General features: G+C 42.5%; 1 protein-coding gene across 3 annotated transcripts in view; it reads left to right on the top strand.

Annotated features, from left to right (window-relative positions):
• Nucleotides 1–20113, top strand: part of RB195_023618 (uncharacterized protein) — a gene marked incomplete at both ends in the record, with an annotated part of 37407 nt that overhangs the window by 1522 nt on the left and 15772 nt on the right. The window contains 10 exons of one of the 3 annotated variants that reach the window (XM_064211113.1): nucleotides 723–1648; nucleotides 1825–2214; nucleotides 2537–3511; nucleotides 5168–5241; nucleotides 5344–5458; nucleotides 5532–5658; nucleotides 5711–5798; nucleotides 10009–10120; nucleotides 10182–10340; nucleotides 10390–10542. In XM_064211113.1, the coding sequence (XP_064066995.1) occupies nucleotides 723–1648; nucleotides 1825–2214; nucleotides 2537–3511; nucleotides 5168–5241; nucleotides 5344–5458; nucleotides 5532–5658; nucleotides 5711–5798; nucleotides 10009–10120; nucleotides 10182–10340; nucleotides 10390–10542 (3119 nt within the window). Of the gene's footprint in view, nucleotides 1–722; nucleotides 1649–1824; nucleotides 2215–2342; nucleotides 2462–2536; nucleotides 3668–4909; nucleotides 4961–5167; nucleotides 5242–5343; nucleotides 5459–5531; nucleotides 5659–5710; nucleotides 5799–10008; nucleotides 10121–10181; nucleotides 10341–10389; nucleotides 10543–20113 lie in introns of those variants that run through there. The other 2 variants (XM_064211114.1, XM_064211115.1) reach the window with 2 other exon arrangements.

Raw genomic sequence — 20113 nt, 5'->3', positions numbered from 1 at the left:
ACTATCGTAGTGATAAAAATAACGTTCTACATCAGATCGCGTAAACTGTTGGCTGCTATGCATTGTATTCGCACGTGATCAGCCGTTCGCACGTGTGTTTCCTCCTTTTGAAAAAAAGGATGTTAGCAGCGTTAGGGAGACATGCTGTGAAATAGATATGTGAAGGAATCATAGAAACCCATTCTACTGCACTGGGGCTTCCGCGCACCAGTCCGACGCAGCGGGACCCGTCCCACCCCAATTTTACCGCGTTGAGGCTCCAGCACACGAAACCGACGCCATGATATCCGTCTCCCTCTCTCTTTGGGATTTCTTGACTGAGATACACGCATACACAGACGCACACACGTGACAGAATAAGCCCGTTATTATACACCATGATAGTTTGCAAATTTGGAAGTATGCATTCACACAAAAGTTTATTTACCCTCACTAACATATGAGTCAAATGCTGCAAATCCTATCTCACGTCTCAAAGCGGCGCAGCTGTGGCCCTGGCCGTCAGGCAGCTATGGTGGCGAGACTTCGTCTCGGCAGGTTCAACCATGCCACAAAGGTGTCCGGCTAGTAGCCTGGTCCTTGGGCCAAGGCTACAGGCTAGCTAAGTGAGGAGGTAGTGCGACGATTCCGGTGCCAGGCTGCTAGCTTGCTAGTGCGATCAGCCGACCGAGGACAACACCGCTGTCGCGTCATACTGCTAATGTTTACTATGTGTTCTTTAGAAGCTAGGGCGTACCCCAGAAGCGACGCGCATTATCCTCGCCCGGGCAATGTGGCAAATATGCGAGAGCTATCGGCTAGAGGACGGAGCCGGCCAAAGAAGTTAGTCCGCCATCGCCAGCAACATCCAGTGCGCTTGGCAACACTTAACGTTGCGACGCTTACTGCAAAGAGTCGTGAACTGGCAGACAGTCTCAGAAAACGCTGTGTTGACATATGTTGTGTACAGGAGACTCGCTTTAAAGGCTCCAAGTCAAGGGAATTAGGCGATGGCTACAAGCTCATCTACCACGGCACATCAAATTGCAGTGGTGTTGGTATCATACTGAACGAGTCGTTTAGAAATAGCGTCACAGCAGTGGATCGACTATCGGTTCGCTTGATGGCTGTAAAAGTAGATACAGGAGAAGTGGAATTGCGAGTCGCATCTGCTTATGCGCCACAGATGGGCTGTAGTGAAGAAGAGGAAGCGTGCTTTTGGGAAGATCTGGAGCAGTACGTCCAATCCCTGGAAGGCGAAGACGTACTTCCAATTGGAGGAGACTTCAACGGACATGTCGGTTCTCGGAAAGACGGGTTCGAGAGTTGTCATGGTGGATACGGTTTTGGAGCTCGCAACGACGACGGGTTGCGAATCCTGGAGTATGCTGCTGCAAGTGACTTGATCATTGCTAACACGCAGTATCGGAAAAGAAAATGGCATTTGATCACGTACACCAGCGGCGGTCGTGAAACACAAATAGATTTCTGGATGTTACGCCGACGAGATCGCCGACTTCTGCAGGATTCAAAAGTCATCCCTACAGACCATGTCGCTGCCCAACACCATCTGCTCGTTATGGACTTGAAAATCTCCCGTCCAAGGAAGAGACATCCAAGGACTGAAACACAGCGCATCAAATGGTGGAATCTGAAGGATCGAAAGGAGGTATTTTCGCGTCCGTGGCTCCATCTACACTTCCTCACCCTACTCGTAGTGTGGAGGAAATGTGGTCGTCTACTTCCAGCGTTATACGCTTGACCGCGGAAAACACTCTGGGAAAGACGACTCTAGGTAAGCCAAAGGTACAAAAGGCTACCTGGTTTTGGAACGAGGAAGTTCAGGCGGCAATTCGTGAGAAGAAGTCCAAGTATAAGCTCAGGTGGAGGACACGTCAGCCTGATGATCGGGATACTTACCTAGCGGCGAGGAGGGAGACTAATAAGGCAGTCTCCAAGGCGGACCGCTACAAGGCTGTGTACGACATGTTTGATACCAGAGAAGGCGAGCGGGCAGTGTATCGTTTAGTCAGAGCGCGACATCGCTCAACGTTGGATATGGAACACACCAAGATCGTCAAGGGAGCTGATGGAGTCGTTCTGCGCCGCTCTGGTCAGATCCTGGAGAGGTGGCGAGACTACTACAATCACTTGTGTAACGAAGAGTTCTGTCATCCTCCCATCGCAACTGTTCCCAGCGTCGAGGGTCCTGTTCTACCAATTACTGCCGTCGAAGTCAGTGCTGCCCTCGCAAAAATGAAGTCGAACCAGGCAACCTGATGACATACCTGCTGATGTCTTGAAGCTGCTGGGAGATCGAGGGTCCGGGTGGCTCGCAACTCTATTTAACAAGATCGTTGCAGAAGGACGGACTCCAGACGTTTGGCAAACTTCCGTGACCGTGCCTGTTTGGAAAGGGAAAAGAGACATTGCTGACTGCACCTCGTACAGGCCTATACGACTGCTGTGCCATACGATGAAGGTTTTTGAGCGTGTCCTGGAGGCTCGTCTGAGGAAAATTGTCAGCGTTTCACTCAACCGGTGAGGTTTTGTGAAGGACTGCAGCACTATAGATGCTATCCATGCTGTCCGAATCCTCCTGGAGAAACATCGAGAAAAGAACCGCAGTGTGCATCTTGCTTTTCTCCATCTCGAGAAAGCTTTCGACCGTGTCGCACATGAGCTGTTATGGATATCTATGAGGTCGCATAGAGTACCAGAAGAATATGTGTGGTGGAGAAAGCTGTTTTATGCGAAGCCTACCAGCATTGTCCGATGTGCTGCTGGAACAAGCAGGTCATTCCCTGTACAAGTTGGGGTTCATCAGGGTTCATCCCTTTCACCCCTGCTGTTCATACTGTGCATGGACACGATGACGAAGGAAATCCAGAAGCAGCATCCGTGGACTCTACTCTTTGCCGACGATGTCATGCTCGCGTCGGAGTCTCGAGATGATCTTCAGAAACAAGTGCAGTCTTGGATGGATCAGCTGCAGCAATATGGATTGCGCCTCAACACATCAAAAACTGAGTACATGGAGTGCGGACCAAGGATAGAGGATGGTTCAATTCGTGTCGATGGCACCGAATTAAACAAGGTGAACTGTTTCAAGCACCTTGGATCCAAAGTGACTTCCACAGGCGACATTGATCAAGAAGGTCGAGCACGTGTTAATGCGGCATGGATGAAATGGAAAATGGCAACAGGCGTACTGTGCGACAGGAAAGTCCCTGTTCGACTGAAGTCGAAGATCTACAGGACGGTTGTGCGTCCTGTCGCCCTTTACGGATGCGAGTGCTGGCCGACGAGGAAAGCCTTGGGAAGAGTGTTTCACGCTATGGAGATGCCGATGTTAAGGTGGACGATAGGTGTAACGCTAAAAGAGAAAGTATCCAACGACACTGTGCGCTCCATCTTCGGCGTCGTCCCGACAACTGAGAAGATGGAGGCCCGACTGAGATGGTTCGGTCACGTCTTGCGGCGAGAGGAAAATTCTGTTGCCAAAACCGCACTGAAGCTCGACGTTTCAGGAGTGAGGCCGCGTGGGAGGCCAAAGATTCGCTGGTTAGACCGTGTGAAACTGGATATGATAGATGCGCGTTTGTGTACAGCTGATGCGATGGATCGAACCAAATGGAAGACAAGAAGCAGAAAGGCGGACCCTGCAACAATGCGGGACAAACGCTAGGAAGAAGAAGAAGAAGAACATATGAGTGAAAACTAACTTGCCTTATCAAAGCCAACATAGATGGCTATATAACTTTGGGCAATAGATAAAAGGTAGAGTGCTGGCCTATCAGGTGCTTGGGGTTGGTTCAGTGCCTCACCGGTGCAGAGTTTTGCACCATTGTGGAGTACTTTCGTGATACACAGACAAACAAACACACATACATACACACACGGACTAAGCGCGTTATTATATAGCATGATATATATGCGTATATATATCCTTACGTATATAATTATTTCCATGTCATCAAAACCGACCCTGAGTTGTTCTCTAACCTTCGATCCCCAACCACTGAACAAGGAACGGTAACTATCTACAGACAAGCTACAAGCTATGACTGCTACTGAGAGAACCGGTGATTCACTTTCACTACGCGAAGAGAAAATTCAATCAAAGTTGTACATTATATTCCCACCAACCTATGAAAATATTTTTTCGGACCGATATACCAGCGAATTTTAAATTGGAAGGTCACCTTTCGATTCAATCACAATAGTATATGATTTACGACAGAACATCAAGTGTTCAAGCGCTGTTTTTCAAAAAGAGATACTAATTTGAGAATGCAAACACGCCCACGAAATGCTTGAACATCAAGTCGAAGTCTTCCTTTTGCCTTAGGAGTCTATAGATTGCCCTAGAAAGTACGAAGATGTTTTAAATATGTAAAAAATGTGATCAGTGTATGCAAAAAAAAAAACAAACTGTTACGTTTCCACCGTACGTATAACAAAAAGTAGGTTAATATCAGTAATGTAGGTAATTGCCTGAAGTCACCTACGACGCATCGAATAAAATATCGCTGCAATTGCGTATCCTAAATGGTAGGTTTGCAGTGTAAGTGCAAAATAGTTTATGCAAGCCATCGCTTCTAGAAGATACCTTCTACGGAATATCCGAGATCAGCATCGTCGATTACCCCTAGCAACCAAGTTCCGTCCAGTTTGATACGATACTAAAGAAGAAACCCAGTGACTGCGTAAGCCACTGTTCCACGCTTTCCTCTCCTTGTCCCATCACCACTCACTACAGGATTGTTGGACATGTTAGACACGCTTTAGTATAGTTTGCTGATTGTACATGTAAATGAAAAGAAATTATTGTGTGATCACAGTGTGCACATCATGTTGAATTAAGAGTTGTGCAGAAGTGCAGAAATACAGTAAAAAGAACTTGAACTCAAGGAAGGGAATGCTAGGGATGTCGTGTAATACTGATCCCGGCTCAACAACAACTATCGGTGAAAAGTGGGTTGGGCTGAAAAATACTTAACACTCATTGCCACCGTGTAGCGTGTGGATTGACAACTCTGCCTTGTGAGTATTGGATTGTAGAGTATAGTTAATTGAGGGACTGGCATAGAGATCAAGGGTACATTTTTAGCGGAAGGAATTCGAATGTAGTGATTTGACTTTGCCGATTATACAATTGTGCTTTTCACTTTTGTCTGTAGTTCAGGGATCAATCTCGAAGGAAACTGCAATAGCTACTCATGCTGCACTATCTGATCTTTCACCCGAAAAAGAAAAGAGGTACTGTTCATTTCCATTTTTGTATTGGCGTCGTGTGATGCCCTTGTGAATAACCGCATTCTTTCGCGCCCAAGGATCTGAAGTAAAACTGTTTTATTTGAGACTCAGGGAACTGTATGAACGTTTGGACATAAACAGTGATGGAACAGTTGATATTAGGGATTTAACAGCTGCTTTGAAACATGAAATGCCTCATATCCCTACTCGATTGGCTCCGGTTTGTAAGAGATCCATGCTACCATTTAGCAATTTATTCTCAATTTAAGAGATTTTATTCTTATTCTTGAAAGAAACTTATGGCACGTATCAATTCCGGAGGCGATGACAGCATCAATTTTGGAGATTTTGTAAGATATGTGGTCGAGCACGAAAAAAGGTTGGAAAACATATTCCAGGATCTCGATAAGAACAATGACGGTAAGCTATTTTGCTCTGCCGATCCTGTAGAGCACTATCGTTCACAATGCAGGGTTAATTGATGTTCGAGAAATAAAATTATTCTGCAATGAACTGGGGATACATCTTGATGACAGGAAGGCTCGAGACATATTGCATCGGTAAGTCTTCATGTAATATCATCTGTGAATCTGTGTTGATTTTTTGTATTCCTTGATTCTCTAAGTGTACGATGTAGCCAAACATTGGTTTTATCGTTGATGTTTGTTCACTTAGTTCTCAAAGGTGTTAAGAAAAACGATGTAGACGACATTAGGAGTCAGTCGTTTTGGACGTTCATTCACCGTAATCGTTTCCGATGCAAGGAAAAGTTTGTGGGTGTAACAGCTACATTGTTTTAGTGTAACTGCAGCGAATAGCAGGTGAAATAGATGGTTTCATTAGCGTTTTTTTGGGAGGTTTCACCAGCGTTCGTTTTTTTGGGACTCGTCATATTTGCGCCTCTCCTCAGATGGGAGGTCTGTGCGCTTCATTTTACACGAAAATCCGTCTAGTAGCAATGTGTAGTTTGTGTAGTAAGCAATCATGGGAGTCTCAATCGGTACTTCGACTCTTGGACCAGAAATTAAACTAGGAAACAAAAATTGAGGACCTACGGAGTTGGTGCAAGTTAAACGGAATGATGGCCTTAATTGTTTTATATTCGAAGGCTATAAATCCATTAAGTACAAGCTAAAACAAACATACTAAGTACAAACTTCTAAAAAATTCCTGAAATTGACCGTCGAAATGTGGGCGTCTCACTAGTGATGCGCATTGTCTCACGTGATCAAAAAAAAAAGTGCGTCTCACCGTTGAGCCGTGCTGGCATCTTAAGGATTGATATCACATTGAAATAAGATCTATCCTGAAGTGTGAACATACAGTCTTGTCAAAGATTTGTGATCTTCGTGCTGAATTCCGTTATTTTCGAGAGTATGTTTGTGCACCGGGATCCTTGCTTAACTATCCACTGCGCAAGCTAGCCTCTACTTGCGGGCAATTGAAGCCTGCAAATCTATGCGCGTAACTGCTACAGCAATATTGTACCATAAACAAGACAGGAGCTATCTGTTTCATCACATCACCGACGTTATCGTCGCAGACAGGTTTGGTGCCAGTTTATCGACGCCGGAATGGTGAAAAGGTTAGACGAACAGACGCGATGGTGACTACTTATCAGCGCGCACAAGTGGATGAGAAATTAATCGCATGCAACCACAGTCAGTTTTGCGCATCCAAATATTCTAATTATTTATCCGAGGATTATTGAGTTCTCATGAATTGATTAGCAAGGCGATAAATAAAGTTTTGTTTGAAAGCTGAGAGTCATCAACTACTGCCTTGTTGCTGCCTGACTGAGATGCTCTTAGTCAGACTCTTCAGTATACCTTCATGGATACTCGTTCGTTCATGAAAAGGGCGTCGAAGTGTGATATATTGACTAAATCGACCGGGTGCGTGTAAAGAGGGTCCCGGCTGATTTTCGGGCATACCTCGACCACGTCTCAGCAGAGCTATTAGCGATAGCGCGTATTCTAAAGAGAATCACCTTTGTAGCTACCTAAATGGGTAACTCTGCTTACCTACCGCTAAACATAACGCTGCATCATCGGCTAGGATATAATTCACGAACTACTAAATTGTTCTGAAGAATCAGACACATTCACTGGAATTTTGTGTTGTGAGGTGAAATTGTTGTCGTACCAGAAGGAAGAGAAATCCTCTCATGAAATAAGGATGTATCTAATAGCCTCAAATGGCGTATATGAAAATTTTCGTTAACATTCCAGCTTTCATGAGTAACGGAAATGAGGATTATCGTTATCCCGTGATAGATCGTGATAGAGGATGATAGATCGTAGGTTTGTTTGTCGATCGAAGTCATTTGGTTGTTAGCTGATGGCGCAATAGTTCTTAAGTACGCTCAGACCAATTGACCGATTGTGAGAATTTTCCAGACGTTTTTCATGTCTCTAGATACTACAACCCTTCTCCGAAAAACAACAAGTTTTTTGCATATATTTGATGCAAGAGGTAAATGAACTGTGTGCATTACTTATTTGCCGAGTTGCTCACAAAGTGAGTAGTTTTATTAGGCTGATACGAAAGTTTCGCCATGGTTTTTTTTTTTTTTTGAAAACTCTAGAACTTTCGGTCTCTTACCAATACCCATGAGGCATCAAGTGGTAGTTGTAGAACATTCTCGAAGCTCCCTTATAGAATGTATATAGCGGAATACTCTTCCTTTCTTTAAACACGATGTCAGTTTCACAAGAGCAACTTCAAACCATCTCTTATGAATGGCGACGTGGCAGTGAAGCGACGACAGCAGTACGGGACAGCGTCTACAGTGCATTTGGAGAAGGCTACAATCATGAACGTCTACCGCTGATCGCTTCGCAAGGGGAGACACACGAAAAGCCTCGCTCAGAGCGTCCTCACACTCGTAGTACGCGGAATGCTGTACTACTCCCGCAAAGATGTCAGTTACGCCACTCGGTTTCAGAAAATCCTGGAAGGAGTACCCTATCCACCTATTCTCCTCTGACATAGCTCTTTCTGGTATCACTTACTCTACCCTCTTAGTGCTTTCTTGGCTACTTCTACCTAGTTTGATGACATTAGGCAGGCAGTCGTCGATTTCTTCAACTCCTAGCCTCTATAATTCAGGGAGAATTGGATCTGCCCATTAAGTGGAACGTTCTAGTGACTAACAATGGCAATTATATTATCGATTGATTTCCACTATATGCTGAGTTTAAGGCAAAAGGGGAAATATACAAAACTGACATGACTTTCTTATCAACCCAATAAATTATTACATTCTTTTTTTTTAATTTTGGGAGATTTTTTAGAGATGAATACACAAGAACATAACTTATGATATTCACATATTTTTCACAGAAGTAGCTTGAAGTGTGACTACAAACTGTGTTACGCAAAACAAGTAGTTGGTAAATTGTTTCGAAGTTCTTGGTAGGTCTTAAGTGGAAAAGGTGAAAACTTGCTGGGTTTTTTTCCGAGTGGATTACGTTATTAGCAAGTTGTCCACAGTTTTGGGATGCTTCACTTCTCCGCCATGTTGTTTTCATTAGCAGGATTTTTTGGGTTTCCTTGTCCTGAACAATACGAGACCTGTTGAGATCCTCATTTCAACGCGGAACAAATGCGCTTTTCCTCTAAAGAGATTTTTGTTCTTTACCTCATTTTTGTGTTATTTAGAGATATGATAAAGAGGACGGATGGGGCTAAAGAGGATCTAGTAGATTTTCCTGCATGCTTCTGATCATGCCTTAGCTGAGCAATTAGCAATGGAGTGTATCCCAAAAAGATTCGCTGTCTTCGCTGCCAAATAGCTGTCTCTACTTAGCTACCACCTTTCACATGTTGCAATACAGGCTCATTGAAAATATCCTGATATCCCCCAATAATCAAGGATTTTTTTTATAGCGTTAGGACATAATTCTCGAGCTTATAAACCGTCTCGGAAAATTAGATGCGAAAATTAGATAATGGAATTCTCTGATGGAAATCTTGCTGGAATTGTTGTGTTTTCAACAAAGAATTTCATACATAATTTCTTCATAATAATCTTTTCCTCGTATTTGACTTGAAGATTTCTATAGCTTCTGGTACGGTTAGAAATTTGAGATCACCTACCGTAATATTTCTGCTAAAACTAACGCGGATGAACATAATCGGCATCGCATAAGTTGAAAGATATGTTTGTAGTCTCTATGTGAAATTCACGGATGTGCAATCCGGATACGTAATATTTCGAGGCATTCGAGGTCTGCGGAGGCTTTACCATTCTTTGAAAGGGGACATATCAGTGTAGTAGTGAAGAGAAGTCCTGCTTTAGTGACCTGCGTTGAACAGAATAAAGAGTCACGAAGACTTAGCACGCTTTCTTACATTGTCAGTTCATTTTCTAAACTATAGAATTTTGCTTTGGAAGAAACAACACGTTTGTAAAATTGCAGCATTCTATGACAAAATCATGCCTTTCTTATATAAAATTAATGAAACATTTTGCTGATCTACATGAAAAACATCTCGAAGTTCTCGGACTAAACAAGCAACAGCAACTCAACATTCTAATGCATATTTTGAAAGGACCCAGCATCTGTTTTTGTTTTAAGAATGTATGTAGAAATTTTCCATGGAAAAGTTGAATTCGTCCATACAAAGTAATGATATGATAATGTAATGAATGATATGATTCAAGGAACCTCTATCACATCAATAACACCGATTTGATTCTTATCGCTTACACGATGTTGGTCTACAAATCAAAGATTTCTCAAAGGATTGCATTTGCCTCTTTAGGATGGATCGGTCGGGCTCCTCATCAGTAGATCTATCTGATTTTCAACAGTTTATGCTTCTCTATCCAAGCTCCGATGTTAAGGATATGGTCGACTTTTGGCGTCATAACCTTGTTGGTGTCATATCAAAATTCTTTTAGCGTATTTCTGTAGTTACATGTTTTCGTATTTAAGGTAATAGATATAGGGGAGGATAGTCAAGTGCCAGAAGATTTCACTAACCAAGAGATGATATCTGGTGTCTGGTGGCGGCATTTGGTTGCTGGAGCTGTTGCGGGCTGCATGTCTAGAACATGCACTGCTCCTCTTGACAGGCTTAAGTTGTTTATGCAGGTGTGTCAGCGTAATGATAGTAGTTGTTTCTGTGTATTTTTTTTTTCAGGTCCACTCCACGCGAAGAAACCGTGTTGGTGTAATATCATCGTTGCGGTTGCTCTATGCGGAAGGAGGGACTAAGTCTTTTTGGAGAGGAAACGGCATTAACGTGGTAAAAATCGCTCCCGAATCCGCTATTAAATTCATGGCATACGACCAGGTAGGCGCATTTCCGCGACTGAAACTGCTTATTTGGGTGACTGGAAGAGCTGGAAGTGAGCTATTAAGTGTTCGTTTTGGAATGAAGGCATATCTCAACAATTGATGTGCCTGGTTGTATAAAATGTCATGTACACAGCTTCATTATTGCGAACTAAGCGCTTATCCAGTGGCCGTATTCATGATGTAGCGGGAACGGGAAGGAGCGCGACTTCGCTGTTCCTACTAAGTATTTAATATACACTGTTTTCTTGTTGAAGACCGAGATCCGGTGTCTTTTTGTTGTTTGGTCTTTTTTCCCGCAACGAACCTCCGTTTACTTTTTTCGATGTAGTGTTTCTTCCTCGTCCATTTCTTAATCAATTAGCTTTGCTTGCTTTCTGACATTCTATAATTATTAAAAGTACAACACCTTTTCCCGCCAATTTTCTCCAGCAATCTTCGTTTACAAACAACTTTCTCATTGTGAACTTGTTTTATTACTTTCTGCCTTATAGGTTAATTTTAACAGTTCAACCAAGTAGAAACATTATACGCGTTCTCGATGGAAGAGGTGGGCCTGCTGATGAGCAATGCGCGTGGACTAACGTGGCGGCGGTCGCTGCTGCAGGCACACACATCGGCTGCACCTAACTTGTTTGGGTTCCTTCAGAGTGCGGCCCAGTTCAGCGATCCGATTGTCTCGATTATATGCAAAAGAAAAAAAAAAACAACTGTAGAAAAATTTCATTTTGTTCACTTGACATCTAAGTTTAATGTTCTGCAAAAGAGAAGTGTTAACGAAATTAATTAATGAGTTAATTAAATTTGAAAAGAAGAATGGAACAATCTCTTAGAGTGAGAAAAATAGTGAAACGGTGACGAGAAACGAGAAAACGCTCACGACCACAAAGTTCGATGAATTTGTCGGGTTCCTGCAGTGACATTACAGAAACTAGATTCACAAATAACTCAACTTTTTCATGCGCAACGCCGCTTATCGTTTTTCATCGATGTTGTATCCAGTCTTAGACTTCTTGTCCTGGTGGTATTTTTCTGGATCGGTTGTGAACAGAGGATTAATGCTTTCTTCATTTAAAAGCACCGAAAATGCACCGCTTAGAGCCCAGCTAATATTGTCAGCAGCAGGCCGCCAGCCGATGTGCTGTTTGACCATTTTGTCCATGTTGTTTGGTTCCTATTACTAGAGCCTGAGTTCAGTTTGCAAAACTAGACATTGAATTGACCCTTGATGGGTATACGTTCCGTTAAATCACCATTGTTCATCTATAAACTTCTGATTTTCCAAAATGTCCACAGTAATCTCGCTAAAACTTCGCGGGTCACAACTACTTTGCAAACGGCAAAGGTTGAGGAAAACTCAGATGCAGTTGCATGGAAACCGTCAACAAATAATAATAAAGATACCCTCGAATAAATCAAAAAAGTCAACGTATCTGAGATCTACATTTGCTATAGCCGAAGCCTTTGCTCCCTTCAAGTGACCCCCTTCACCTAAGTTGCCAACTTATCAGAACGAGAAGGAACAAAAGAGATATAAAAATGGAGGTGTTGGGAAATTCAGTGCAATAGTGCCAAATAAGGAAGCAATGTTCCAAAAGAATTATCTAGCAACGTAGCGAGGATGTGCGCTTAGAGCGTGTTTTCCACTGCTTGCAAAAATTCGCGCAAATAAACAGTTCATATTTCCGTTCAGAGGATAAATCGCCGCACACTGAAGGGTGTCTTTAAATACAACAAACAGAACGTAAAGGCTTGAACTGTACACAACACATCCGTCATAGTTTCGTTTCCGCTGGGAAACTGGACTCCGAAGTTGGGTATGAAAACTAGAGTGTTTTCAGTTCTGACTCCAGAATCCTGGAGGGAGAGAAGGTGAAAAAATAAACGAACAGTATACAGATGTAGGAAATGGAGGAAATTTACTACAGAATTATCGACTGAGGTGAAATAAGTGGACCTGAATGAGGAGACGTCGGGATTTGTTTCCGCTTTTTTTCTGTCTATTCGAAATTAACTTGTAAGTGTTGCATATAAAAAAAAACCTCAGTCCACGCTCTATCTGAATTTCGAATTTTTTTTTTGGTAGTGAAGATGAAGGGTGGGGCAACCCCAGTTTTGGGTTCTCCTGCTAAACAGTCAGAGACATGATGGGAGAGTGTTGGGGTGTAGCACGCTAACGAATCCATGCCTCTCCCTCTTCTTCCTTGAAAAGCGCATTTTTACAGGCCGAGCGAGTTGGCGTATAGAGTGAAGAGTTCTAGAGCGAATATATACCTTTCACTCTACTAATAGGTTTTCATTTAAGCAAGCTATTTAGAACAAGCGTGGTTTCTCAGGTGCAAAAAGACAGCGATTTTGTTATGTACCGTTCGCCGTATTGTTAGGTTTTTGAAAAACCGAGTTATTTAAGACGATATTTGCTCTTGAATTTGGTAATAGAATCACTTATAGTTAGATAAGGAAGTAATAGGTAAACAGTAGGTAATAGAATTTCTGCAACTTGAAACACATTTTGGTCTTTTTCGGTAAATACTTGAATAATAAATTCCTTCCTTTTCTATGCTATACCGTAGTTAATCAACGGACTGAATTTTGTAATATTTTAAATAGTAATGTATATGTAAGTGCTTCTCGTGATTACTCATCACGCAGTACTCTGTAAACTCCACTAGGAGCTTGTATAAATATACCGTATATATACCAATCTGAATGTCCGGTTAAAGCCGGACTTCAGAATTTCGGTGGTTTTAGCTTCACTCCCCTTCGCTGATCAATGAAAGTTAATAGTAATGACATTTTCTGTAAAATTAGATTTGTGTTTTTTTAGCCCTTCGACGACAGCGCGGCTCGACAGTGAGCCGCGCTTTTTTTTTGTCGCGTGGGTCAGTGCGGCCCAACATTGAGCCGCACGGTTTCCAACGGTTATTTTCCGTGACTTCCCAGCTTTTTTAAAACTTTTTTTGTACTTAATTAGTTTATCATCTTCGAATAATATCACACACAAAATGGGCATGGAAAAAGGTTCCTATTTTTTGAAAACAAGAAACAAGTTCAAGCGTTAATTGCAAATCACACTTTTTGTGCATTCTGTAGAAACATCCATTGCAAAATTTGCTTTTTCATTCACTACAAATAATATAATCAATGAAGTTTTTGATCTCAGTGGCATATGTGTCATTAAATTTAGGATCTTTTCCTTGCTCTGCTTACCCGTTTCTTCGACAATTACTGACAACATTTACTTGTACAAATATAGCCAGTAAAAATCGATTGGTTTGTGACAGGTACGCGACTGACCATGTGGACCAAATTGTTGAGAAAATTTCCAGTCATCATGAGTTTCTTCGCCGCTTAACAATTCGTCTGTTCGCTCTCACTATCTAACATCTATTACCTTTGTATCTGAAAATTTCTCATTATTTCTCGAATCAGATTCCTTATCTGCAAGCAGCATTAACGCATCATTGAAGATAGAACCATCTACTGTAGTTTCTTCATCAGATTCATCGAATAGTCTTTTAAAACTACTCTCCAAGTCGTCTAACTCAGATTCGCGCATTTTTTGCTGCTAAAACTCAATAAACTACATGGGAGTAGAATGAGTGGGAATAAAAAAGTCTTAGAACAACGCGATTAACAACAAATACAAGATAAGTTATGAAAAAGCGCAAAACCTTGTACATAGGAAAAAAAAGTGGCAACCGTGGGACACCGCTGCTCAACGTTGAGCCGCGGTTGCACGGTGTCCTAAAACGTGCCTATCCCACGTGCGAGACACGCGAAAATGTGCGCTGTCGTCAATGGGTTAGACAGTGCTTTCCTTCTCTCTTTTTAATTATAATATAAGACGAAAGAATACAGTTTCCCTTCTAAACGCGTCAATTCTACATTTGGAGAATATTCGACCATCAGCTTCAAACACTCCTTCGATACCAAAATAATATAGATACAATTTGAAAGCATTACTTGAAGTAGGGATGTTCCTTCTGATTTCCTCCAACAGTTATCACAGATTGATGTTTTAACATAAATTGACGTAAACAACATCATACTGATAAATATAAGTTCCACATCAGATCATGTAAATTGTTGGGTACAAATTTAAGCGGCCGTTTGTGTGGGTGTTTCCACTTTCTGAAGAACGCATGCTACCAAGTTGAGGCAAACGTGCAGGGAAATAGATACGTGGAGGATTTATAGAGGTGTAATGCAACGTCTAATTTATCTTTGGCGACATCCATTCGAAGTTATTGCGCACCGATGCGACGCCGTGGGACCCGTTTAGCCCCGTTTTATAGCCATTTTGCGTCGGCGCACCAACTCGACGCCGGTGGACCCCTCGCACCCCCTTTTCGAATTTCGTGACTGACACACGCACACACACGTGACAGAACAAGTCCGTTATTGTATATCATGATATATACACTTCAAAACGGTTCTCTTCACGTTGGAAGGTGATGTTATTTAAGGATGAAAGCTTCCGGGGGTGAAGTTGTAATCTAACCCATATTCGTAAGAAATGAATGGGAATGCAGTATTTTCCAATGCTATGCTGGAAGCTTCCATCTTAATCAAGTGGATTTTTTTTTTGTTTTTTTTTCTTTTTTTTTCGAGGCGGTATTAGGTGCTATTACAAAATTCCTGTGAGCTGCGAACGAGAAAATCGTGAGAAAATACCAAATAGACATGGAAAACGTTGAGAAGTTCGGAAATCCAATCCGGAACGCTTCCGTGGAAAACGAACATTGTTCCCGCCAATGCGTTAATGCATGTGATCGCTGTGTCCCTACATGTTATGTACTGTTTGCAAATAATGAATAAATAATAATAAAATGACAAATGATAACGGGCTTAGTCCGTGTGTAAGGAAAATAGTTTATGGAATGAAATGAGTCGAAGCCGAGCCCTTAGTCCTCTTCTCTTTCAACAGATTAGAAAACAGTAAAATAGGGTCAGATGAGTCGCACGACGTCGAAATGTTGTTCTGCTCATGCATCATATATATATATATATATATATATATATATATATATATATATGTATATATATATACATATATATGTGGTTTATTCGTCTTCATTCTTGCTCATTTAAAGGCAGCATACCACGAACCTAACGTGGTAAAGGAATCCGCGGGAAAAGCTAGAGATGGGGTTCTATATTGCGGGATCAAGATTGGTTCATCTCTCTCTGGTCGTCGTAAGAAGTGGCGTGGGAACCACTTTGGCTATTACGAAGTACGCTAGAACGCTCCTCTATGCACACGTCGGGTCGGGTTCGGGTCCCCTTAGCTGCCTATTCATTGGTTTTACTTGAATAAGCTGGTGAGAAGATATAACTGATCTTCGAATGGTCGTGTGCAAAAAAAGTGGTGCGTTGCAACTGAAGTCGTCTTAAAAAACGTCGTCATCCACACAATTTCTTACGACAATCATGAAGAGATGACCACCGCAAGTCATTGTATAGGCCAGTTACACGTTCGTAAACCTCAAACGATTCTGAATTGAAGTGAACGTGGGGGTGCATCCCAAGCGGATTGATTAACGCCAGAAACTTTATCCTTTATCCTTTATTATCGAATGAATAGTTACACAGCTGCCAAAAAATGGCTTTTTTGTTCTGGCAACTCTTGACTAACAATACTAATTTCCTTTTAATCCTAAAATTATGAATTATTCTATGAATAACGATAGTTTAGTGCAAATATTGAGTTAAATTTTTCAATTCAATTTTTTGGTGTTATTGTGTAGATGAGCACTGGCACTGTGAAACAAACTTTCCGAGTTGTCTTCATACAGACAAGCAATGTTTTCTTTGAGAGACATTGGCATCAAACTTGACATTTTTCTTTTATATTAAAGGCATCACCTTACGAATCTGGATATGGATTTCCGATGGTCAAAGACTATGCGGAATCGTAGATTGCAGAAACGGGTGGGATCCTGCTCATTTCTTCCTAGTCGCCGTAAAAACGGCCCGGAAGATGCGGCTTCGAGCGTTCCGGGCGCTATTTTCTACAACGAGTTCTATTGGGGCGCGCCAGCCTTGCGCACGCGCCGCATCTTCCGGGCCGTTTTTACGGCAATTAGGGGGAAAGAGACGGAACCCTCTCTACGTAGAGGAATAACCCAGTTGAAACCCATACCACCCCAGATTCGTGGGCTGATGCCTATAAATGACTCCGACAAAAGTGGGTGCTATAAAACATGCATCTAAAGCGCTTTAGAAATCTCTTTGATTTACGCGATTTGTTATTTAGAAACAAATTAGTTAGCTCTCTTCACCACATTCTGTTTCTATCCATTTCTTTTCGTTTATCTGTTCCAACCATCGTTCTGTATGTTTTTTTTCGATTTCCATTTCGATTTAATTTGTTTGTACTCGGCTTCCAGATCTAATGTGGGGAAACTTCCAGTGAATAGCATCACAATCCTTATTATCTCGTATGATAAATTGTTGTGCACGTGAGTTGTGATGGCTCACGATAATTTAGGATTTTATACCCAAGAAAGAAAGCGGTGGTTCAGTGGTAGTGTTTATCAAATAGAAGCAGTGAAATTGAAATTGAGGATTAAAGGCCTGCTCCGGCTAGTACAAAAGGAACGTTATAACATACAAGCGCGCTGCCTCCTTGCCATATGGTCGGCAAGAAGGGGATAGTATGGCAACAAACACTACAGATTACCAATTGTCGTGTTCCGAGATCGGAACAATTGTATTGTTTCAAAATTGAATACTTCGTCTTTTCTTTGTCCCATCACACGCTCCATTTTTCAAATAATTGTTTTTAATTACTGAATTGCCGAAGGTACGACTTTGAATTATACGACCCCCAGAACAAAGGGACTTTCAATAACGATAACCATGCATTTAACAAGTTGACACTCTTATAATACCAAAAATAAAGTATAAGCCAAAGCAGATGGAGTGAAAAGAAATGTGGACGTAGATGGACGTTAGCAAAGCTTTGTAAGAGACAAAAATCACTATGAGCTTCACGAAATCCTTACTTCGAACGATTGCAGATCATTATCCCAGTAAAACAGCTTTCCAAAAACCGTGCCTTCGGCAATTCACTAATTGAAAAGCAATTATTTGAAAAGTAATGCCGGGAAACTCAGGGGTGAAATGGAATGATTTCAGCAACGAAGAAGGAGGCTAAAGTGGAATGCAATCTCTAAAGAGTAGATCAGTGAAAATGTGTGGGCATATGGCAATAACTCGTAGAAGAAACCAAATTTTCAACTACATAAAGAATGCATTAACAGACAGGATTGCGCCAGCCGTGAGTTGTAGAAGCCACGAATCATTAACGTTCCTGCCAAAAACAACTCCATGCCGGCATATGTCAAGAAATAAAGACTATTCAAGTGGGAAAGGAGTCACAATACAGAATACATATATAGAAATAACTTACTTTAGTTAGCAGACACTTAAAGTTAAAATAGGCAATGAAGCAGGCTTAACGAAGGTTAAAGTTATCACTCATCTATTTACCTCAGGTCGAATAGCTACGAGTGCCTTTTAACATTAAAGGCTTTCACGCTTGCGAAGGGCCTGCGAGTTGGCAGAAGTGGCAGCGGGCCGGCGCGCCGCGATGCGACCGCCCGCGCGGCCGTTTGAGTAGATTTGGGTGAGATCGCCTCTCCATCACTGTAGATGGTTCTGCTCAAATCTCCGATCTGTACACCATGATGGGGCGAATTGCGGAGGTAGACTCGCAGCTTGACTTCGTTGGTGATGATCACAAGCATTCCGTTAAGGAGTTGAATGCAGAAGTGGCCTTGGCGCATCTTTGCTTAATATCTTTCTTGTAGCTGCCGTTCTTCTTGAGCATACAGCCCAGGACACATCAACATGTTCAGTTGGTTTTCCGTCCATCCTGATTCCCGTTCAAAGTCTCGAAGAGGTCCACATCTGCTTACATTTATCAGAATGTAGACGTAGTCCATAGGCTGCAGAGAGTTTCGATACAGGGTTGAAAACATGTCTTTTTTTCCTAGTGTTCCTCCAACATAACAACATCGTAGGCGTGCTCGAGATCAGTCAAGAGGTAACCTGATGGTGATAAGACGGTGTCGTCAGCACATCATCTGATCGACTGTTCTTTGTACGATGTCACCGATAGCGAAGTTGAACAGGAAGAGTCCTGCTACTCCTTGTCTTACTCCAGTTACCACCTCAAATAGTGTTGTGCATCCGGCTTGTGCTCGAAATGCAGCAGTTGTTCGTTGATTCATGTCATCAAGCAAGCGAACGAACTATCCTGGTAGTCCATTGGCGCAGAGCGCGTTGAAAAGACGGCCTCGATGAGGAGAGTCGAAAGTTCAAAGTACAGAAACGCTAATTGCATTGGCTTTGAATACCGCTGCCAGATTTCGATCACTCTCCTAACGATGAACACCTGGTCAATCGTAGATCGGCCAGAATGGAAGCCAGCTTGCTCGTCGCGCTTCGTTTCTTCGCGATGCTCAATAAGTCGGTCCAGGATGGTTCGCGCCAAAACCTTGTACATAGCACGCAGCAGAGAAGAAAAGGTTCCTCAATAATTTCTAGAATCCGTGACGGATAACTTCTTGTGGAAGGGAATTATGACAGCATATCTCCACGAGTCAGATATCCTTTCGTCCATCCATATTGAAGGGATGATCTTTCTTGCCATGTCGATTTCCGGTTGAGGAAGTACTCCTCTGTTCTTTTTGTGGGACTGTTTCTTATATAGCTGAGAACTGGATGGTAGTCAGAGTCGAAAGCAATGTCCCTAACAGCTCTGGAATTTCGGATATCCATTTGTGGAATGTTCCTCGTCAGAACGTAGCTGGGCTGAAGATTTAGAGTCCTCGCTTTCCACTTGCGCTGCTCTTCAGGTGTTAAAAGGGTTGACCCCTGCCACTTGAGCTGTCGTTGCTGTCGTAGGAAAGAACTTCGAATCTCGTCCCTCACTGTGAAGGGCGATACTTCTAGCATCACTCTCAATTCCTTATTCAGTGACGCTCACTGCGTTTTCTTCCTGCTTGCGGAGTGCCCACTTTTCTGAAGCATAGGTCAAAGCAGGAAGTGCTGTGGTGTTGAAGAGGTGAGCACGAAGCGGGTGTTCTTGGTCTTCTTCACTACATTCTCGATGCTCTTATACGCTCTCCATACCGTTCGTCTCCTTCTGTCAGCTCGGGGGTCACGTCGTTCATCATGTTCATTTTCCCACCCAGATAAACGTAGCTAGTGTATGCGGATATATTCGTTCCGTTGAGTGTGAATGGGGACTCATCCGTTACGCATGAACATCGTCTTTGCAGATTCAACTGATGACCGATGTATCTACATGTTTTGTCGAATTCGGTCAGCATTCGTTTCGCTTGACTGATGCTAGCTGTTATCAGAATAATGTCATCAACAAAGCGCAAATGCTGTGGCTGCCGACCATCCACCATCACTCCCATGTCTCATTCCAGCTTTCGCTTTGCTTTCTTTAGGGTGGCTGTGAATATTTTGGGTGAGATTGTATCACCTTGTCGCACCCCCTCTTCACGTCAGCGATGATATTCTTGTAGAATGGCGAGATTATTGTCGTG

The sequence above is a fragment of the Necator americanus genome, chromosome X (genome assembly GCF_031761385.1).
Source record: "Necator americanus strain Aroian chromosome X, whole genome shotgun sequence".
Lineage (NCBI taxonomy): Eukaryota > Metazoa > Nematoda > Chromadorea > Rhabditida > Ancylostomatidae > Necator > Necator americanus.
The sequence above is the reverse complement of the archived record's forward strand: the minus strand, read 5'-3'. Positions and strand labels throughout refer to the sequence as shown.